Source organism: Oncorhynchus gorbuscha, linkage group LG07, assembly GCF_021184085.1.
Source record: "Oncorhynchus gorbuscha isolate QuinsamMale2020 ecotype Even-year linkage group LG07, OgorEven_v1.0, whole genome shotgun sequence".
Taxonomy (NCBI): Eukaryota; Metazoa; Chordata; class Actinopteri; order Salmoniformes; family Salmonidae; genus Oncorhynchus; species Oncorhynchus gorbuscha.
Window position 1 is genome coordinate 19,287,209 of NC_060179.1, and position 24,255 is coordinate 19,311,463.

The following is a 24,255-nucleotide window of genomic DNA, read 5'->3' on the forward strand; positions in this document are numbered from 1 at the left end:
CCTATGGTGAATTATTCACAATTTTTGATGAACAATTAATGTTTTATATGTAAGATGGCTAAATAACGAGCAAAATTATTGATTATTATTTGTGCCCTGGTCCTTTAAGAGAAATTTGTCACTTCCCACAAGCCGGTTTATGCTAGCAACAAGTTGCATATCAACAGCATCAACTTTTTTTACATTTTTTTTTATTTCACCTTTATTTAACCAGGTAGGCTAGTTGAGAACAGGTTCTCATTTGCAACTGCAACCTGGCCAAGATAAAGCATAGCAGTGTGAACAGACAACACAGAGTTACACATGGAGTAAACAATTAACAAGTCAATAACACAGTAGAGAAAAAAAGGGGAGTCTATATACAATGTGTGCAAAATTCATGAGGAGGTAGGCGAATAATTACAATATTGCAGATTAACACTGGAGTGATAAATGATCAGATGATCATGTACAGGTAGAGATATTGGTGTGCAAAAGAGCAGAAAAGTAAATAAATAAAAACTGTGGGGATGAGGTAGGTGAAAATGGGTGGGCTATTTACCGATAGACTATGTACAGCTGCAGCGATCGGTTAGCTGCTCAGATATCTGATGTTTGAAGTTGGTGAGGGAGATAAGTCTCCAACTTCAGCGATTTTTGCAATTCGTTCCAGTCACAGGCAGCAGAGTACTGGAATGAAAGGCGGCCAAATGAGGTGTTGGCTTTAGGGATGATCAATGAGATACACCTGCTGGAGCGCGTGCTACGGATGGGTGTTGCCATCGTGACCAGTGATCTGAGATAAGGCGGAGCTTTGCCTAGCATGGCCTTGCAGATGACTTGGAGCCAGTGGGTCTGGCGACGAATATGTAGCGAGGGCCAGCCGACTAGAGCATACAAGTCGCAGTGGTGGGTAGTATAAGATGCTTTAGTGACAAAACGGATGGCACTGTGATAAACTGCATCCAGTTTGCTGAGAAGAGTGTTGGAAGCAATTTTGTAGATTACATCGCCGAAGTCGAGGATCGGTAGGATAGTCAGTTTTACTAGGGTAAGCTTGGCAGCGTGAGTGAAGGAGGCTTCCGGTAAACAGGAGAGGATCTAGTACACTCAACTAAAAATATACCGTTTTTTTTACAGTATCCTAAAATAAACTAATTGTATGTAGTATATACTCATTAAGTTTTTAGTATACAGTATGTTAGTTTGGGTATTCAAACACAGCTTAGTTGTATATCCTATGGGTAAGGCCTTAAATGTATTGTACAGTGTTACAAGCTCATCGCAATGAATGCAACCAGCTCCACTCAATTAGCCCAAAGTCATCCTCTTTTTTTATTAAGGGGACCAGCCTCAACCAAATTACAACAGCAGATGGCTAGATTTAAAATTCAAGCTGCAGCCTGTTCACTCACTCATTCTATCAGATAATTCTTGAAATTGGGAACAGATTTTACCTCTGAGAAACTAGAGGGAGTGATGGAAAAAGGGAGGGAGGTGGAGTTTTATTTAAATAATAAAATTAATTAATTAAATCTCAATTAAATTATTTTATAATATAAAAAAAATGAAGGAAGTATTCTTTGCATTTGGTGGCAGCGGTGAAATCCAGTGTTTGATGTTTGATGCATTTATTTGTTTCATCTCCATATTACTGCTGTATATGACTTCAATGCACTGAAATCTAAATCCTCAATCCTTTGACATTTTGCATATTTGTCATACAGGCAAAGTGGAGGCCCTCCTATCTGACGGCTGCGAGGCCCCGATGGTGGCCCAGATTGTGTCTAAAACGAGAGAGCCAGGTAAAACAGCACTACCCTGATAAATCACAGTGCCATTTATCAAGTGGTGTGACTCAACTTAATCATTACTTTCTTTAAATGTTGTCGCTCGTTGAGTGTTGGACTCGCTAACGTAATATCCACGTTATGTGGACACAAGTATTTCAGTATTTGTAAACAGATGGTCACATATGGTTTTAGACACGTACGTGGGAGACTGCAGGGAAAAGTGAATCACTCAGGAGTATTGCATTTTGTATCTGTCTAGCACAACAAACAAACGTGTGTTCACAACACAGGGTAGTCCTCGAGAGCTACATTTCATACTTGTAAACAGGCTTGGTAGATTGATTAATTAACCACTCCATACCTCCAGAAATCCAGAAGACATACACCCAGGATGGGGTGTGTCTGACCGAGTCTGGCCTGTGCCAGCTGGAGAGCCTGACAGTGCCCTCCTCAACCCGCCGAGGGCAGAACAGGCGGCCCAAACCCAAGCTCAAGCTGAAGATCATCAACCAGAACAGCGTGGCTGTGCTCCAGACCCCACCGTACCCCCACTACTCAGAGCTGTCCCAGGACGGGGACGGGTACATGGACGATCGCGGAGGTAAAAGACTTCTAGGTGTTCACTATGGGTTGGCTGGGGGTATTCCGCCTTGAGGAATCTGGGGGCTCCATCCTCAGCTAAATAGTTACAAAGTAAAAAAATAAATAGGCTTGTTCAAATAAACCCATTATTGGCTTTTTTTGTAGATTGATATATTTGAACTAGGATGTAAAGCTCAGGTTTTCTCTTCCACATTGGCCAGGACCGGAATATCTGGGCTATTTTCTAAGGATAGACTTTTCCGTTCGATTTTCTTGGTATGACACAGGAGCGGATCTGCATACATCCTTCCCTCGTTTCCATTTAATCAGAACGGTCAAAAGGAAAGACAGATGTTTGCAAGGAAGCAATGTTCCCTTCATCTCAAAATTTAAATGCACAGAAAACGTAAAGGCAAACTAATTTAGTAATGCTTGACGTTTGCACTGGAACCTATTTGTCGGAAAGAGATGGAATGAGGAGGGAAACGGAGGAGGAAGGTGGGGAATGAGGGCAGGCATATAATGAATATGACTTGGAGAGAGAAGAAAGGCTTTTGAAAACAGCAGTCAGCAAATTATACCTCAATTGGCATTTTGGTGATGAGAGGAAGCTGGCCGGGGCTAACTGAATTAATCCCCAGCCCATCCATCAGAACCTGGCTCTCAGTGCAAGCAAGGGCTAATGATGAGAAATTAACCCTTTCCCGCTCACGCTATATTTGGTCCTCTATATTTAACTCACGCAGCGGGCACATTTTCAAGCCATGCCGAGAGGGATATTTTCAGTGGCTGCTTTACAAATCACATAAAACTATGTTGCCATGACCGTACACGGGTTTATAACAATGCACATAAATATAGATAGATTACATTAACCTTGTTTTGAAGTGTGAAGAAGTATCTCAGTATTTACTGTGAACTGTGGTTGTGATCAGGTACTAGGGACTATTTTGTTATGTCTGTATGTGTTATAGCCAACCACTGTAGATGTACCACCTCATGGCATTTAGAAAAATGTGAAATATGAACGAAAAAGTCAGCCTTCGACTAATCATGCATACATACAGTATGTACATTTGTGCATGTCCCATATAGTGGTTTGTCCTTTAAAAGTTGCAGCGTACTGCAGAATTCTATGGCACGTTATTTAAGTACCAACCACTGATACCATTACTGCTAGTTAGTGCTAATTTGACCACCAGAGGGCATCTTTGAGAAGCATTTGATAGCCTTCAATAGTGGCTGTTCTAGAGAATTTGAAAACGTTTTTTGTAAGAACATAGTATATGGGACAAATTTTAAAGAAATGTTGCTTAACCTCTAATGACACCCCATCCCGGGTCCGGGAGCGTAATCGTCGACTGACACTAATTAGCATAACGCAACGGACATAAATATTACTAAAAAATATTCCAATTCATGAAAATCACAAGTGAAATATATTGAGACACGGCTTAGCCTTTTGTTAATCACCCTGTCATCTCAGATTTTCAAAATATGCTTTACAGCCAAAGCAAGACAAGCATTTGTGTATGTTTATCGATAGCCTAGCATAGCATTATGTCCAGCTAGCAGCAGATAACTTGGTCACGAAAATCAGAAAAGCAATCAAATTAAATCGTTTACCTTTGATGAGCTTCGGATGTTTTCACTCACGAGACTCCCAGTTAGATAGCCAATGTTCCTTTTTTCCCAAAATATTATTTTTGTATGCGAAATAGCTCCGTTTGTTCTTCACGTTTGGCTGAGAAATCGACCGGAAATTGCAGTCACGAAAATGCCGAAAAATATTCCAAATTAGCTCCATAATATCGACAGAAACATGGCAAACATTGTTTATAATCAATCCTCAAGGTGTTTTTCAAATATCTATTCGATAATACATCCACCGGGTTTTTCAGTAGGACCAATTGGAAAAATGGCTTCCTCTGTATTTTACGCGAGAATCACTCTGAGAGCCATCAGGTGACCACTTACACAATGTAGCCGCTTACGGGTATTCTTCAACATAAATGCGTAAAACTACGTCACAATGCTGTAAACACCTTGGGGAATATGTAGAAAAAGTAATCTGGTTGATAGCCCATTCATTGCTCAATAGGGACGCATTGGAACGCAGCGCTTTCAAAACATGAGGCACTTCCGGATTGGATTTTTCTCAGGCTTTCGCCTGCAATATCAGTTCTGTTATACTCACAGATAATATTTTTATAGTTTTGGAAACTTTAGTGTTTTTTCTATCCCAAGCTGTCAATTATATTCATATTCTAGCATCTTGTCCTGACAAAATATCCCGTTTACTTTGGGAACGTTATTTTTCCAAAAATGAAAATACTGCCCCCTAGTCACAGGAGGTTAATTTCATTAATATTATGGTGTTTCTATTCCAAGAAAAACGAAAAAAGCCCCTGGGTTTCCGTTAGGATGGAACGGAAAATATGGTGCTGTACAACGTCACGGTCGGTAGTAGGCTACATACTGGGCTATTTAGCTAAATAATCCTTGTCGTGCGGGAGACCGGGGTTCAATTCCCCGATGGGGAGGAAGGAGTAGGCTGTCTTTGTAAATAAGAATTTGTTCTTAATTTAACTAGGCAAGTCAGTTAAGGTTACACTAAGAGCATAACATTTCTACACCCTAATTGTATAATTGTAGTCTAACCAATCTCCAAACGGAGATTAAAATCAAATTAATTAAAATTAAAATCACATTGATTTATCAAGACCAGTCCCCATGCTTGTCTCAGAGCAGCGCATAACTGTGCTAAAATAGTTGTAGGCTATTGCTTCAAATCCTATTGCTTCGAACTTCAATGTGCTCTTTAAATAAATAAGACCTACACCACTTTTAACAGAACATTACTCAACACTAGTGAGACACGTCGCCTATGGTAGGCCTACAGTATATCGAAAAATATGACATGACTCTCTGCCAATAACTACATATAGAGGATTGGAGGATTCTAAATTCAAACCAAAAGCCGCTTCATGGGTCTCCCGGTGGCGGCTGGCATGGGTATCGAACCTGCATCTTTAGCATTTTGCACTGAGGGAGCCCCCATCCACTGATAATATATAATGATATTTTGGAGGTGATTTTGTTTTCAAAAAAACAAAAGTGAGCTATTGTAATCTGAATAAAGGCCAAAATAATATTTGTAAAGGCCAAAACATTTATTTCTGTTTTTAGAGTGAGAGAAACGCTGGGACAATTGTGTGCCACCCTATAGGACTCCCAATCACGATCGGATGGGATTCCTAATAATACTTTTTGTTGTATTATTTGTTTTGTCTTTTCTGGTGGATTAAACTGAAATTGCAACCAATCACGGCCGGTTGTGATACAGCCAACCTAACTAAGAAATACATTTGACGATAAAATTCTCCCCCTATCTTCTTCTAGGCAAGTCTATTGTCCATCTACCTACTAATAGCCATAATGGCGCTGGACAATGTGACTATGTTTGAAGGAGTATTTTCCAGTCAGCGACAATTTGTTTACCTTCATTAGACCACTTTGTTCCAATATTTGTAATTGAGTGATATTTATTCCCATAATAGTTTGTTATGGATCCATAACTAAACACATCTGCATTTTTGAAAGAGTATTTTACAATTATTTTAACGAAAGCGTAACGATGCCATTATTAGTTACATTGTTTTAGTTTGAACGTGCAGACTGGCACAAAGAACAACGGGAACGTTTCCCTAGTCAGCGGGGGTACACCCCCCTCCCACATGGGCTAGGTCCGTCTTCTGTGCATGGCTCTGCGGCCCATCCCATGCCCCCTGCCCTCGTGCCTTGCGTGCTTTCAGTGGATACAGCTGGAGAACTGCAAGGCAATCCCATTGTGCACCACTCGGGAGCCATGACCAATACATATTGTTCTGCTAATAACAGGTTTAATAATATATCTGTGAGAATATCCAAGGGGCTTTGTTTTAAAAAAGTGAGATTTTGTAGATTTTGTTTTCAATTAATGTAAAACGAGCGAGGAAAAAAGCCATTCTTGAACATGGGGTGAGACATTGTTACTAATGTCTAAATAAAGCCTTCTTTGTTATTTAGAATTATTTCTGTTTTTAGAGGGAGCGGAACCAAAAACCTACAGTCATCTCATAGGTCTCCCAGTCGAGGCCAGCACGGGTATTGAACCAGCATCTGTAGCAACACAGCTTGTACTGCTATGCAGTGTCTTAGACCGTTGTGCCACTCAGGTGCTGTACACCGTGACCGGTCGGGAGTGGTTTACAGTACTACAGTAAGAGCGAAATAATAATAAACTACCAAGTGTTTCCTTTCAAATGGTACCAAGAATGTGCATATCCTTGCTTCAGGTCCTGAGCTATAGGCAGTTAGATTTGGGTATGTCATTTTAGGCGAAAATAGGAAAAAAAAGGGTCCGATCCTTATTAATCCAGGATATGCCATTTGCATTTATAATCTGAGAAATACTAAAGTGTTATCTCTAAGATGGTTATCTCCTAAAATAGTGGTTAATAATAAGTGGTTAATTTAGAATTCCAACACTAATGTACCGATGTGGCTCCTCATCCAGAGGTCTTACTCTGACACCAGGCCCACCAAGATGGCAGACCTCCCATCAAAGATGCATTGAGGGTTTTGTGGGTCACTAGTATGTGCAGGGCTGGGTCATGTTCATCAAGAACCAAATGGGAGAAGTAGAGGGATTATCAAGTAATTCTAATTGTAGTTTAGAAAAAGTGTTTTCTGTTGGGTGTCCTAATGAACGTCTTCATGGTCTGTGTCCTGGTTTTAGTGACATGGTTGTGTTCCATTCCAGAAGGGGATCTCCTGATGGACTGTGACTTGAAGTCGGACTCCAGTCCGGAACGGGAGCCTGTCGACGACGACGCAAAGGGGGCCGACGGCAACAAGAAAAGGAAGAGGAAACCTTACCGGCCCGGTATGTTTAACATTCAAAACTTTGTCTGTTTGACAAAGGATCAGACCCTGGATCAGTTTTGTCTCTGAACTCCTATGGGTTGAGGTTCAGATCGGGCAAGATGAAGCTTATCTTACAACAACAGGAACATCTTATGTTTAGCCCCATTAGGAGAAAATAGAAGATAGGATGTTGATGGGGATGAATGGACAGGGGGAGAGCGAGATGGAAGGAGAGTGGTGGATGACGGCGGTAGGACGAGAGGGGGAGGGAGGGAGGGAGGGAGGGAGGGAGCAGACTTATGGGAGATGCAGGGATGGAGGGAGCAGCCTTGTGGGAGATGCAGACTTATGAGAGATGCAGAGGGAGGGAGGAGCAGACTTATGAGAGATGCAGAGGAAGGGAGGAGCAGACTTATGGGAGATGCAGAGGGAGGGAGGGAGGGAGGGAGGGAGGGAGGGAGGGAGGGAGGGAGGGAGGGAGGGAGGGAGGGAGGGAGCTGACTTATGGGAGATGCAGAGGGAGGGAGCAGACTTATGGGAGATGCAGAGGGAGGGAGGAGCAGACTTATGGGAGATGCAGAGGGAGGAGGAGCAGACTTATGGGAGGAATGGAGGGAGCAGCCTTGTGGGAGATGCAGACTTATGGGAGATGCGGAATGAGGGAGCAGACTTATGGGAGGAATGGAGGGAGCAGCCTTGTGGGAGATGCAGACTTATGGGAGATGCAGAGATGCATCGGTCTCGTCCAGGACCGGGGTCTACGCAGACTGGTATGCCATAGCCAATCAGAGGAACAGTAGGGGTATATGCAAACAAGCCATTTTCCAAAATTCACTTTGAACTGGACTGTGTGTTTACAGACAGTAGCAACAGCTCAACTTTAGATCATTAGAACGCATTCGGCAAAAGCCACAAAATACACTTGTTTGGACTTCTGCAAATATACAGCTAAATACCATGATAGTCCCTTTACATTTGGGAACTTTACAGTCCTATTGATCAAACAACCATAAAGAGGTAGGATGTCTTTCCCTATATGTACATCAACAACAACAAGATCAACAATTAATGCTAGGCAGAGCAAGATGAGCTCAAATCTAATGAAGGAACATTAGATAAACCCTCTCAAACTTTTTCAGCTAGTTGTGAAAGTTGCACTGGTAAACAATGGAGAACAGTCTGCTTGTCTTTCTGCAGCTTGCCTGCCAATGCATTCATTGTCCCAACTAAGTACCCAAGCTTACTGGTAAAGTTGGCTCGCTTGCCAGGTACTTCCAGACACAAATGGGAGAACACCTCACTCTGGCCATTTTACTTGCCCTAACAGAGCTGATTAGGCTGTTTACATGTTATCGAGATCGTTCGCAACTAAATTATTACTTTATTTTGCCTACATTTACTGACACCGGTCATATTCAGTGGGTCTTGCACTGTTATTCTGCGCTCTGGCACACTCAGACGAGTGCTCTGAAATCGGGTTAGATTGCTAGCCAGAGTGAATTTGCAAACTCGAGATATGCTAACTGGATAACAGTCATTCAGCATAGATAGCTAGCAAATCGATTCACATTTCTTGCTAGCTAACCAAATGACACATGCATCTCTAGCTGTGTAGCCACACAAAAAATGATACGAGGTCAGTTACTCATCCACTCCTCCATTGATATAATGTCCTCCTAGCATCTAGCTAGCGTAGCTATCTGGGTTTTTAGCTTGCTACATAAACAGATACGCTACCATAACCTTAGTAACGTTTGTCTGTTTTTGTCCATAAATATTGAGTCATTGAAACTGTGCATCCCGAGTGGAGGTTGCAAACAATGGTACCTAGCCAGCTGATAGCAATATTTTATGGACTATCAAGAAATGTATTGGTGAATTATTTTAATCATGCATTGAACTGCATCCATATATTCTGTCAAATCAAATGTTATTGGTCACATACACATGGTTAGCAGATGTTATTGCGAGTGAAGTGAAATACTTGTGCTTCTCGTTCCAACAGTGGAGCAATATCTAACATGTCATCTAACATTTCCACAACAACTAACTAATACACACAAATCTAAGGAATGGAATAGGAATATATACATATAAATATATGGATGAGCAATTACAGAGCGGCATAGGCATGATGGTATAAAATACAGTATATACATGTGAGATGAGAAATGCAAGATGTGACAATATTATTACAGTGACAAGAGATCCATTTATTATGGTGGCCAATGATTTCAAGTCTGTATGTAGGCAGCAGCCTGTCTGTGTTAGTAATGGCAACAATACTTTAGTGTACGTCATGGAATGTTGAGTCAAATATAACTTATTTTAAAACCTCATGAAGTTGGTTTTGTAGCATAAACTGGAATGAGATATTTTTGACTGATATTATGATTGTCTGTTTCTTATCTGCATCTAGTTAAAACGCTGTCAGTTCCACTTTAAATGTGCAAAACTTGCATTTTTGGACTTAAAAATGTCATGTATGCCCATGGATTCTTGAAGAATATAACTTATAAATGCCTCATGAGCTGACACAGCCCAGCACAATCTAAAATGTAAGATTGTTTTACTCCATGGTAATTGGAGTAAAACATGGTAATTGTAAAAACCCTATAGCCTCAAAACATTGTTAAAATGAAAAATGTTCTATCATGGATGGTCAATCCTTACATCCATATCTGTCTATGAATTTGAGATTGGTTAGATTTCTCCAGACCCATCTCTCAGTTTTCTTTTACCAAACCAGAAGTGGGGTGTCCTCTTTGTTTCAACTGCGAATTGGCCCTTTGAAGCTCTCCCACTGAATGTGAAAGAGTCCTCCGGAAAAATAACATTGACTCATATATATATACTCAATCGAATAATGTTCTACTGAAAAAAACACCCGGAAATTGTGTTTATATATGACCTTTTCATTTGCCTGTCTATATACAGTTGAAGTCGGAAGTTTACATACACTTAGGTTGGAGTCATTAAAACTTGTTTTTCAACCACTCCACGAATTTCTTGTTACCAAACTATAGTTTTAGCAAGTCTGTTAGGACATCTGCTTTGTGCATGACACAAGTCATTTTTCCAACTATTGTTTGCAGACAGATTATTTCACTTATCACTGTATCATAATTGTGGGTCATAAGTTTACATAAGTTTACATATACACTAAGTTGACTGCATTTAAACAGCTTGGAAAATTCCAGAGAAGTATGTAATACACTTTAGAAGCTTCTGATAGGCTAATTGACATAATTTGAGTCCATTGGAGGTGTATCTGTGGATGTATTTCAAGGCCTACCTTCAAACTCAGTGCCTTTTTGCTTGAAATCTTGGGAAAATCAAAAGAAATCAGCCAAGACCTCAGAAAAATAAGTCACAAGTCTGGTTCATCCTTGGGAGCAATTTCCAATACGCCTGAAGGTACCACGTTAATCTGTACAAACAATAGTACGTAAGTATAAACGCCATGGGACCAGGCAGTCATTATACCGCTCAGGAAGGAGACGTGTTCTGTCTCCTAGAGATGAACGTACTTTGGTGCGAAAAGTGCAAAACAATCCCAGAACAACAGCAAAGGACCTTGTGAAGATGCTGGAGGAAACTAGTACGAAAGTATCTATATCCACAGTAAAACGAGTCCTATATCGACATAGCCTGAAAGGCCGCTCAGCAAGGAAGACTTCCATTAAAAAGCCAGACTATGGTTTTCAACTGCACATGGGGACAAAGATTGTACTTTTTGGAGAAATGTCCTCTGGTCTGATGAAACAAAAAATATAACTGTTTGGCCATAATGACCATCGTTATGTTGTGAGGAAAAAGGGGGAGGCTTGCAAGCCAAAAAAAACACCATCTCAACCGTGAAGCACGGGGGTGGCAGCATCATGTTGTGAGGGTGCTTTGCTGCAGGAGAGACTGGTGCACCTAACAAAATAGATGCCATCATGAGGGAGGGAAATTGTGGATATATTGAAGTAACATCTCAAGACATCAGTCAGGAAGTTGAAGCTTGGTCACAAGTGGGTCTTCCAAATGGACAATGACCCCAAGCATACTTCCAAAGTTGTGGCAAAATAGCTTGAGGACAACAAAGTCAAGGTATTGGAATGGCCATCACAAAGCCCTGACCTCAATCCTATAGAAAATCTGTGAGCAGAACTGAAAAAGTGTGTGCGAGCAAGGAGGCCTAGAAACCTGACTCAGTTACACCAGCTCTGTCAGGATGAAATGGGCCAAAATTCACCCAACTTTTTGTGGGAAGCTTCTAGAAGGCTAACGAAAACATTTGACCCAAGTTAAACAATTTAAAGGCAATACTACCAAATACTGATTGAGTGTGTCAACTTCTGACCTTCTGGGAATGTGAAATAGAAGCTGAATTAAATCATGCTCTCAACTATCTTTCTGACATTTTACATTCTTAAAATAAAGTGTTGATCCTAACTGACCTAAAACGGGGAATTTTTACTCAGATTAAATGTCAGGAATTGTGAAGAATAGAGTGTAAATGTATTTGGCTAAGGTGTATGTAAACTTCTGACTTCAACTTTGTGTGTGTGTATATACAGTTGAAGTCGGACGTTTGTGCACATTCCAAAGTCTTTTTACCAATCAGATCTCCTCACAGCAGTCAAAAGACCAATTAGTGGTCTGTTAAAATGCAGCGTATGTGTAAGCATGCATGAATGTTTGTACAGTATGCGAATGTCTATGCCAGAGAGAGCCACAAGCTCTCGCCCATGTCAAGTAGCTGGGTTTGACGGGGCGGGAGTGAAGGAGAACTGGTGGGGAGAGATGGAGAAGGGGTGTGTCTCTCCTGTTTGCCAGGTCACTTGTTATGAACTGTCACAGTGGAGACATTTTATTTCCACTCTGCTCTAGTGAACAGAGGCATTCAGACATTCTCACAAATAACATACCAGTATCACACAAATAACGTATGTTTACTGCGTCATTTAAGGTGGATTACAAAGCTATTATTATGGGGTATACTGTGGCGCTATTACTTGATTGTGAACCTCTTTCATATGATAATTGTCTTGAATAATGTTTAATGAAGTTGTTCATTGCAAGATTAAAGTAGTTTTTCAATGGTGTTAAAAATGTAAGTTTTAGTCATTTAGCAGATACTCTTATCCAGAGCGATTTACAGGAGCAATTAGGGTTATGTGCCTTGCTCAAGGGCACATCGACAGATTTTTCATCTAGTAATCTCGGGGGTTTGAACCAGCAACCTTTTGGTTACTGGCCCATCGCTCTTAACCGCTAGGCTACATGATGTTGTATGTTTTGTAATTTGGCTATTTTAAGTCTAGTGTATGGTGCCTTACTGGTGGTATATATTGGTGTTCTTATTTAGCACAGATGACGAGAGTTGGTTATCCATTGAATGCTCTGAGTTGGACTTCTCATAAGGGGGCGGTATCCTGGCAACTCTGAATTCAAACGGCTGTTTCCTCTCTTTTCCCTGCACATAAATCATCAAGTCTCCCCTCTCTTGCACTGAGGCAGCTTAAGGAAGGCTGGAAGGCTCTGTTTGTCTGCTTCCAGACCATAGGGGCTTCTCTCTCAGTACCAAAGCTATCCAGAAATAGGCTCACCCGAAATGCTCCCTTCTTTCTCTCTCACAGTCTCACAGTCTCTCAGGTCTAGTGGCTAGGAGATCAGTTCCCCAAACACTCTTACACACTCATTCTCTTACGTTTGCTCTCTCACACATTTTAATATATAATATAATAATATGCCATTTAGCAGACACTTTTATCCCAAGCGACTTGGTCTCTCACTCATGCACTCTGTCATTGTGTATTGACCAGAGTGAAAGTCTCTCGCTCACTCACATCTCCCCTCAGGCTCTGTGCTCATAGGTCACTGAGTAATTAAGATTAATGCCAGAGATTGGACTGAAAGACCCTCATCTGTCTGACATAATTAGAGCCCTGGTGACATAAATTGCTGTCATATATCTCCTCCCTCCCACTTGTCTCCCGGCAAGGTATTGGAGGGTTTATGGTCCGCCAGAGAAGCAGGACGGGACAAGGGAAAGCCAAGCGATCCCTATCCAGGAAATACTCAACAGGATTGTTACCTGAGAACCCAATGTGCAAAGAAGAAGGTAAGCAAATGGAATAGTCCCTAAAGTGCAAGTCCCATCCATCTGACACTCCAGGCAGACTATCAAATCCAACACTTAACCCAGTAATAAGGCATTTCCCTGACTGTTACTTTCAGGTTGTGACCTCTTGTCTGTGTGTTGCAGGGTGGAACAAGACGGAGAGTACTCAAGCAGAGGAGACCCCACCTGTGTCTGAATGTCTGGAGAAGGTCAAGAAAAGATACCGCAAAAAGAGAACCAAACTGGAAGAGGAGTTCCCTTCGTACCTGCAGGTGACATGTACACTAATGATATCAGTATTGGTATAAAATGTTAATTTTGATTCTGTTATCATACACTGTCTTATTGATCGATTTATAGGAAAAGGTCACCGGTACAAAATGCATAAAATCACCTAAACACACTGAGGTGCTTGATTGTCTTTGTACAGATGTAGGATCTTAATTTGATTTGAGAATTTCCTGCAATGCAGATGAGCTTCATGATTTACATAAATTAACTGAAAACTTGCACTAACACACAGTTAGTTATATTAACAGTATTGCCAGTTTCATGTAGCCTAACTACCAATCAAGCAACATTATGGACTAAACTTTAAAATTGTTGCGGCATGATTATGTTGCTGCAATAATACTGATCAAATTTAAAATCCCACATCTGTATGAACCATTTTAGCAAATACGTCATTGTCCCAAATCATGTTCTTGTACCACATTAGAATAGTGCATATTCTATAAGACATCTACCAAGCATTTACCAGTAGCAACTTTCTTTCACTACCCATTTCAACCAGCCCTTCATAAGTTGCATGTTACCCCCTTCTCAGATGTATTACCGTCATGATATTTTAAAAAAATCCCGGAAGCGAAAGTCCTCTCGGAGAGACGTTGCCCCCTCTGTGCCACGCCACACCTTTAAAAGACCCGGCATGTTCGGGGGAGCAGCCATGCATTAAGCTCACCAGCTGTCACTTTGGGCTTTCTTGTACGCCGCGCTTACATTTTTTATTTAAAGTTCCTCACCAGAGGAACGACTTTAATCAATTATTTAAATACCCGGCACATTAGCCTTTTTAATGTTTTACCACAGCAGGGAGCAGTCACATTGATAGTTTTGGAGCCGTTAGATATGTTGGAAAGACTAGTGACTTAAACACGTAGCGGCCCAGCCAGCGGTACAACGTGTCGCCACTGAGTTCAGGCTTTCTGTGAGGTTGTGTCTACCCATGTCTGTTTATTTGTATGGCTTTGTACAGGTTTAGGCAATTCTCATATCGGAATCACATTCTATCCAAGACATTGATTTGTACAACCACTAGGGTTTTACAAAAAGAGTTGCTATATCAGTGATTCTAGTTGCTATATCAGTGATTAGAGTCAACTTTCTATTTTTGTGTGTTTCTCAGCTTCTATGTAACCAGTTGGTCACTGTACAGTAGGAATCTAGATACAGTTGAAGTCAGAAGTTTACATCCACTTAGGTTGGAGTCATTAAAACTCGTTTTACAACCACTCCACACATTTCTTGTTAACAAACTATAGTTTTTGCAAGTCTGTTAGGACATCTAATTTGTGCATGACACAAGTCATTTTTCCAACAATTGTTTACAGACAGATTATTTGACTTATAATTCACTGTATCACAATTCCAGTGGGTCAGAAGTTTACATACACTAAGTTGACTGTACCTTTAAACAGCTTGGAAAATTCCAGAAAATTATGTCATGGCTTTAGGAGCTAGGTTAATTAGGCTAATTAGGCTAATTGACATAATTTCTGTCAATTGGAGGTGTACCAGGTAGATGTATTTCAAGGCCTACCTTCAAACTCAGTGCCTCTTTGCTTGACATTATGAGAAACTCTAAAGAAATCAGATCTCAGAAAAAAAAATGTTAATCTCCACAGGCTTGGTTCATCCTTTGGAGCAATTTCCAAATCACTGAAGGCACCATGTTCATCTGTACAAACAATAGTATGCAAGTATAAACGCCATGGGACTACGCAGCTGTCATACCACTCAGGAAAGAGAAGCGCTCTGTCTCCTAGAGATGAACGTACTTTGGTGCGAAAAGTGCAAATCAATCCCAGAACAACAGCAAAGGACCTTGTGAAGATGCTGGAGGAGACCGGTACAAAAGTTTCTATATCCACAGTAAAACAAGTCCTATATCGACATAGCCTGAAAGGCCGCTCAGTAAGGAAGAAGCCACTGCTCCAAAACCGCCATAAAAAAAGCCAGACTACAGTTTGCAACTGATGAAGCAAAAAATATAACGGTTTGGCCATAATGACCATTGTTATGTTTGGAGGAAAAAGGGTGAGGCTTGCAAGCCGAAGAAAAACATCCCAACCGCGAAGCATGGGGGTGGCAGCATCATGTTAGGGGGTTGCTTTGCTGCAGGAGGGACTCGTGCACTTCACAAAATAGATGCCATCATGAGGCAGGAAAATTGTGGACATATTGAAGACATATTCAAGACATCAAGGTATTGACAAAGTCAAGGTATTGGAGTCAAGGTATATATTTCACATTCTTAAAATAAAGTGTTGATCCTAACTGACCTAAGACAGGGAATTTTTACTAGGATTAAATGTCAAGGATTGTGAAATACTGAGTTTAAATCCATTTGTCTAAGGTGTATGTAAACTTCAAATCAAATGTATTTGTCACATACACATGGTTAGCAGATGTTAATGCGAGTGTAGAGGAATGCTTGTGCTTCTAGTTCCGACAATGCAGTAATAACCAATGAGTAATCTAACCTAACAATTCCAAAACTACTACCTACTTTACAAGTGTAAAGGGATAAAGAATATGTACATAAAGATACATGAATGAGTGATGGTAGAGAACGGCATAGGCAAGATGCAGTAGATGGTATTGAGTAGAGTATATACATTTTTTTAACCTTTATTTAACTAGGCAAGTCAGTTAAGAACAAATTCTTATTTTCAATGAAGGCCTAGGAACAGTGGGTTAGGGGCAGAACGACAGATTTGTACCTTGTCAGCTCGGGGGTTTGAACTTGCAACCTTCCGGTTACTAGTCCAACGCTCTAACCACTAGGCTACCCTGCCACCCCAATGATGAGTAACGTAGTGTATGTAAACAAAGTGGCATAGTTTTAAAGTGGCTAGTGATACATGTATTACATAAAGATGCAGTAGATGATATAGAGTACAGTATATACATATACAAATGAGATGAGAAATGTTGGGTATGTAAACATTATGTTAAGTAGCATTGTTTAAAGTGGCTAGTGATATATTATTCATCAATTTCCATCAATTCCTATTATTAAAGTGGCTGGAGTTGAGTCAGTGTGTTGGCAGCTGCCACTCAATGTTAGTGGTGGCTGTTTAACAGTCTGATGGCCTTGAGATAGAAGCTGTTTTTCAGTCTCTTGGTCCCTGCTTTGATGCACCTGTACTGACCTCGCCAAGGAACTTAAAACTTACTACCCTCTCCACTACTGTCCCATCGATGTGGATAGGGGTTGCTCCCTCTGCTGTTTCCTGAAGTCCACAATCATCTCCTTTGTTTTGTTGACGTTGAGTGTGAGGTTATTTTCCTGCACCACACTCCGAGGGCCCTCACCTCCTCCCTGTAGGCCATCTCGTCGTTGTTGATAATCAAGCCTACCACTGTAGTGTCGTCCACAAACTTGATGATTGAGTTGGAGGCGTGCATGGCCACGCTGTCGTGGGTGAACAAGGAGTACAGGAGAGGGCTCCGAACGCACCCTTGTGGGGCCCCAGTGTTGAGAACCAGCAGGGTGGAGATGTTGTTACCTACCCTCACCACCTGGGGGCGGCCCGACAGGAAGTCCAGTACCCAGTTGCACAGGGCGGGGTCGAGACCCAGGGTCTGGAGCTTGATAATGAGTTTGGAGGGTACTATGGTGTTAAATGCTGAGCTGTCATCAATGAACTGCATTCTCACATAGGTATTCCTCTTGTCCAGATGGGTTAGGGCAGTGTGCAGTGTGTTTGAGATTGCGTCGTCTGTGGACCTATTTGGGCGGTAAGCAAATTGGAGTGGCTCTAGGGTGTCAGGTAGGGTGGAGGTGATATGGTCCTTGACTAGTCTCTCAAAGCACTTCATGATGACGGAAGTGAGTGCTAGTCGTTTAGCTCAGTTACCTTAGCTTTCTTGGGAACAGGGACAATGGTGGCCCTCTTGAAGCATGTGGGAACAGCAGACTGGGATAAGGATCGATTGAATATGTCTGTAAACAAACCAGCCACCTGGTCTGCGCATGCTCTGAGGGACGCGGCTGGGGATGCCGTCTGGGCCTGCAGCCTTCGAGAGTTAACACGTTTAAATGTTTTACTCACGTCGGCTGCAGTGAAGGAGAGTCCACAGGTTTTGTTTGCGGGCAGTGTCAGTGGCACTATATTGTCCTCAAAGCGGACAAAAAAGTTATTTAGTCTGCCTGGGAGCAAGACATCCTGGTCCGTGACAGGGCTGGTTTTCTTTTTGTAATCTGTGATTGACTGTAGACCCTGCCACAAACCTCTTGTCTGAGCCGTTGAATTGTGACTCTGCGTTGTCTCTCTACTGTTTGTATTCAGTCATGTTTCCGGTCACCTTGCCCTGGTTAAACTTCCGACTTCAACTGTATACACACCTCACTATTTCTGTGTGTGTCTGGATAACACTAGGGCCTATAGAGTGCTGCAACACTGAGAAAAAAAAATACAAAATGCACTGGAATCTGGGCCTGGAGACCCATTCAATTAATTGTTGGGTTAGCAGTAGCGTAGCCTCATAAGCCTTTGTTTTATTAGTAGCTTTACTTAATTAATGTTCAGTATGCATTGTATTTTCAAATACTGTATTTGAGTTGAATTACTATGAACTGAACCCTTATTCATTTCCATTCAAATCTAGAATTCATAACTGGATTCCACCTTCTGTCTCCAGGGCTGCGTTTATACTGGCATCCCAATTCTCATAAATTGCCCAATTATTGGCAGAAGATTTGATCTGATTTGTCCAAAGACCAATTAATTGCAAAAGAGAAGAATTAGGCTGCCTTTGCTGCCATAGCCAAAGAGACAAACGTGATTCATGTCATGTATTTTGGGCATGAAAGATGTGTGTTGTGTTAATGAATGTGTTCTCTGTATCTCATGGTCACTTTCTCATTGACTGTGTGGTATGTTACCAGGAGGCTTTCTTTGGAAAGGAGCTGCTGGACAAGAGCAAGCAGAGCAGGCAGGCGGGCCTGGTGACCACAGGGCTCTGTGAGGAGATCTCAGGGGCCCATGCAGAGACCAAACCCCGCAGCGTCAATGCCAGTTTTCTGGACCCCTCCTCAGACCCGCTGCTCAGCGCTACCTCGACCACCATACCCATCTCCAGCAAAGGAGGAGGACTGTGTATGTTCACATCTCTCCTGCACACTTTCTTGAGCTGTCACTTTCCCTGTCTTACACACACACACCGACGCATTCTCACACACACACATACACACACACACAGAGGTTCTTCCTCAGAGGTGAGCTGTCATGTTGACTCTCCTCTCCTGAAAGTTCATTTTATTCTACATGCAGAGAAAATGTGTTTCTCCACTTTCTCTTTTATACACAATGGACTCTCAATCAACCCAGTCTCAATGCCATCTTTCTAACAAACCCAGAATGTTAAAAAAGTGGCCTTGTATTAGTTTGGGTCCCCCTCCTCCTCTAGATGAACAGTACTATTTCCCTTAAGTTTTTCTTCAAGTTTTTTGTTGTCAAAAGTTGTAAATTCACATGGTTTCTTCCACCATCCCCCATCAACCTTCAATCCTGTCTGCTCATCTTAAGTAATCTTTTCCACATATACAGTCATTTACACTCCAACACGCTATGAAAAGTGCTGCAAGTTGCCTACTGGGAACACACATAGGACATTTACATGAGAAGAACTTACCAGTCCAAAACGATGTCCTCTCCGTTCAAAAAATATTCCTCCACTTGGGAATCACTAAATGAATCGTCCTACAATCTCTGTCTCACTTTCCCGATCAATTTATTCTAAAATTGTGTGTACATCTGTATATCTAGACTTAGATTTAACTTTCCCTGACTTAGTCGCCATACTGATTGATATGTAAACAGCTGAATCTGTGCGTTTACCAAAACAATGATGTTCATAATATGCGTTGCTCCTTCCGGTATAAAACTTCAATAGCGAATGGCTCTCTCTCTTTACGCCGGAGTTTACTACATGGGTTGGTCTTCCAACAAATAACCATTACATATTGCTGTTTACCTCAGCTCATTGGCTATCTACCCAGCTAGATTTCAAGACGATCAGTGGTCATTGGGTTAAAATTCAGTCAATCAATGAAACAGTGGTCATATCATTGGTGCACAGTGATGTCATTACCTGTTGTCTTCAAATCGGTTTCTTTGTCAATACAGATTTGGGAAAATACAAAATAAAATGTTATGGGCCCTGTCATGCCAAATACTGTTTATTAACCATTATATTGACACCAAGGACGAGTTGCAGGGTAGAAGTAGAATGTGCCTATTTGAAAGCTATCCAAAGATGAGGAGCTTGCGACATGTTATGAAAGTAGCTCTCATGCCTGAAAACGTTGAAGACCCCTGCTCTAGTATCCTTCAGAACGCAATTTGCCCTCCCACTCGTCCACTCTACTAAATTCCCTCTTTGGTCATTTTTATTTCACTTTTATTTAACTAGGCAAGTCAGTTATGAACAAATTCTTATTTTCAATGACGGCCTAGGAACTGTGGGTTAAGTGCCTTGTTCAGGGGCAGAACGACAGATTTTTACCTTGTCAGGTCGGGGATTCGATCTCGCAACCTTCTGGTTACTAGTCCAATGCTCTAACCACGAGGCTACCTGCCGTCATTTGACAAATCATGTACAATCAATTGAATTCACCACGGGTGGACTTCAATCAAGTTGTAGAAACATCTCAAGGATAATCAATGGAAAAAGGATGCACCTTAGCTCATTTTTGAGTCTTATAGCAAAGGGTCTGAATACTTATGTTAATAAGGTATTTATGTTTTTATTTTTAATACGTTTGCAAAAAATTCTAAAACCCTGTTTTCGCTTTGTCATTATGGGGTATGTATATCATCTCCTTCTCCAGCCAATTCCGAGGATCCCTTAGTGGACCTTCCGGAAGTCCTAAGCACGGATGCAGATCTCCTGGGAATGCTGTCGGATGATCTGGTGAAGCAGGGGAATGATTCAGGTAGACCCCTCCCCTCCTCCAAAATGGCAGCCTCCACTTCCTGTCTCCTCTGCCCACTCAAATACGCACTCTTCCTGTCACTAGCAAGGTCAACGCCATACACAAACACCTATGGAATTTCTCTGTTGCATCCTTACTTATGATTTGGCATTTTCCTTCACTTGTATTGTATTGCACATTGAATAATACTCTTGGTTTGCTGTGCCTACTCTGGCCAACCCTTCTGTCTGTGTGCATCATTTTAGCTTTCGAACAGTTTACTTGAAAAGCCTGTCTTGATGCCTGCATATTTGAAAGAGAACCAATACTATTCAAACCCAGGTCTGTGCTAGGACGTGTTATGATGGTTGTTGATATTATGTCACAACTATGACGAGATGGTGTGGCATCACATTGAGCTGCTTCAAGTAGTATCAATAACATTAGCATTTTATTACACCTGCTTTTCTCCCTCAGTTTATAATAATCTGGTTTTGGGTTCCTGTAGGTCTTGATTTATGCCCTTTCCAGGTCGACAGCCCTCCTTCTCCTTTTGGTAAGAGAAGTTCTTGGGCCCATCTGGCCTCTTAGGAGTAGAGCTGCCCCCTCCCTCCACTTCTCCCACGCTGGGCCTGCTCACAGCATTTGCATATCCTTCCTTCTCTCTTGATCTGTGGTCTGTGCACCCCACTCCTTTCTCACACTGTAGCACTGTCCAGGCTCTTTGACTAACTACTGCGGTGTTACTAACCACGCACCAATCTGCATGTCTATGGACTGTTCAGTGGTATTGGGCAAAACAATTATTTGGGGTGCCCATTAAAAAAAAACAAATGTTGTTTTTATGTAATTCAGTTGGTTTCGATTGATATATTTTAGTGTTTACTACCTTTTCACCACAGCTGAGTTTAAGTTGTGTGGGTTAAAAAGTGAGCTTCCTCTAGTCATACAATGTAACAAAGTTTGAACTGAATGTCTCACAGTTCTTGCATTCCATGGAGCAGTTACCAATGAGTAGCAATGAGTATTTTATTTATTGAGCCGGCAAGGTTTCCTTTTTTTCTCTGTCGCCTTGAGTCTGTGAAAAAAAGAAATATATTTTATCTATCCAGTTTTGCAGTGTTGTATAGTGATTTTCATTTTCCACCCTTCTATTTGTCTGAGAGATTATTTAAGCACAAACTGTGTTTTACGAGAACGCCTGAATGCCCTGAAGCAGATGACTAGTTTTATGAAAACAATAAGTTACTTTATCCTTTATTCTTTCCTTTCAGGCCATATGCAGCATCTGTGGTCTCAATGCATCTCTTCCCTTATATCCAGTTCATTTATGGTCACACGCAAAGTAGCTTCTTCCGACAAAAAAACATGGCAAACTAGTCGAGTGTGCGCCACAGTAAAATGTGCATGAACCTCCGACCCCCTCTGATGTTAGACAACGGTTATGATGATTAATCATTGCAATCTTCCGTAACTTTTTTCATTGATTAAGCCCTCGTTTATTTGAATGTGGATCCGAACGATGATGAAAGTAGTGTGACTATTTTTTAAGGACCCCCCCTCTCTCTTTCCACTCCGTCGTGCAGGCAACACAAATTAGTTTATTGCTATTCTTGGAAAATTTTGTTAGGGGAAGAAAATGCATGGAGAGCTTATTTTACAACCGTGACATGAATGATCAGCTCTCTCTCCTTCTCCTCTCTTCCTCTTTCTCCTCGCTTTCTCTCTCTCCTCTTTCTCTTTTTATTTCTTCCTCCAATACCCAGCACTCAGACACAGTTCTAAAATAAATTGCCAGTCAACTCTGATTTAGTCTTTGGTGTGACAGCTTCCAGTTTTTAGGGGGGTTGGTTGGTGGGTGGGTGGGGGGCTAGTGTGTTGATTTTTAACATAAAAGTGGACTGTGTGGGTGTGTGTCCCCTCACCATCCCTTTGACCTTTTCTGCCATCCCATAGCTGGTCTGGACATGGCCCCCATCTCTGATGATCCCATTGGGCCCTGTCAGGGCTCTGCAGGCCGGGGGCCCAGGGCTCTACAGGCGGAGCCTCTGGATGTCATCCTGAGCCCAGAACTGGACAAGATGGTCACAGATGGTAAGACGGCCATGTTAAATTTTGACTGTCTACCGGATGTGCTGCTTAATCTGTGTCATTGGTGAAGAGCAGAGGTGTAAATCTCCAGGGCTTCAGTGTCTGTTTTCTCCTCCCACTCACTGATGTATTGATTTATAATTGGCCAGAGAGTTGCACACCACCTGGTTTCCCTGGTCAACATCAGTACATGGATTCAGGGTTGGTTTCCTAGACGCAGATTAAGCCTAGTTCTGGACTAAAGCATTAGCAAAGAACAATCTCCATTGAAAGCACTTTTAGGCAGAACTACGCTTAATCTGAGTCGGCGAAACTGCCCCTAAATGTCAAAAATTGAAAAATAAGTATTTCTTCCTAGAGTTGCGTATGCGCTGTACAGTATCCATCATATGGAGCAACTGCAGTGTATATAGAAGCCATGGTGGTCGAATCAAATGGCAGATTACAAAATCATGGAACGCTAAGTAAATAATGTTTGCTCAGTTTAGCTGATGTTCCCGCAAAGTTAAGTGTTGACAAATAGGGAGGTCTACCCTGTTTCCTTGGCAGAGATTTATCCCTTGTCTCTTTTTCAGGAACCTGTCTTTCAAAGTTACTTTGTAAAAATCCAAATAACTTCACAGATCTTAATTGTAAAGGGTTTAAACACTGTTTCCCATGCTTGTTCAATGAAGCAAACAATTAATGAGCATGCACCTGTGTAAGGGTCGTTAAGACACTAAAAGCTTACAGACGGTAGGCAATTTAGGTCACAGTTATGAAAACTTAGGATACTAAGAAGTCTTTCTACTGACTCTGTTCAGGGGCAGAACGACAGATTTGTAACAGCTCGGGGGTTTGAACTTGCAACTTTCCGATTACTAGTCCAACGCTCTAACCACTAGGCTACCCTGCCGCCCCTTGCATGCTGCAAGGAGGCATGAGGACTGCAGATGTGGCCATTGCAATGTCCGTACTGTGAGACGCCTAAGACGGCACTACAGTGAGACAGGACGGACAGCTGATTGTTCTTGCAGTGGCGGAGACCACGTGTAACAACACCTGCGCAGGATTGGTACATCCTAACATCACACCTGCGGGACAGGTACAGGATGGCAATCCCTCCATCAGTGCTCAAACTGTCCGCAATCGGCTGAGAGAGGCTGGACTGAAGGCTTGTAGGCCCTCACTAGACATCACCGGCAACAACGTCGCCTATAGGCACAAAGCCACCGTCACTGCTCTTCACTGACGAGCCGCTGTTTTGTCTCACCAGGGGTGATGGTCGGATTCGTCACCAGCCATATTGCTCATTCTGTGCATGATTTCCTGCAAGACAGGAATGTCAGTGTTCTGCCTTGGCCAGCGAAGAGGCCAGATCTCAATCCCATTGAACACGTCTGGGACCTGTTGGATCAGGGGTGAGGGCTAGGGCCATTCCCCCCAGAAATGTCTGGAAAATTGCAGGTGCCTTGGTGGAAGAGTGGCAAATCTGGTACAGTCCATGAGGAGGAGATGCACTGCAGTACTTAATGCAGCTGGTTGCCACACCAGATACTGTTACTTTTTGATTTTGAAGCCCCCTTTGTTCAGGGACACATTATTCCATT

General features: G+C 41.9%; 1 protein-coding gene across 1 annotated transcript in view; it reads left to right on the forward strand.

Moving 5' to 3' along the window:
- LOC124040486 (histone-lysine N-methyltransferase 2C-like) overlaps window positions 1-24,255 on the forward strand; it is a 108,570-nt gene that overhangs the window by 37,068 nt on the left and 47,247 nt on the right. Inside the window, 8 exon segments of the mRNA XM_046357703.1 lie at window positions 1,707-1,784; window positions 2,140-2,373; window positions 7,159-7,281; window positions 13,255-13,374; window positions 13,519-13,646; window positions 18,548-18,758; window positions 20,492-20,596; window positions 22,532-22,669. Coding sequence (XP_046213659.1) covers window positions 1,707-1,784; window positions 2,140-2,373; window positions 7,159-7,281; window positions 13,255-13,374; window positions 13,519-13,646; window positions 18,548-18,758; window positions 20,492-20,596; window positions 22,532-22,669 — 1,137 coding nt within the window.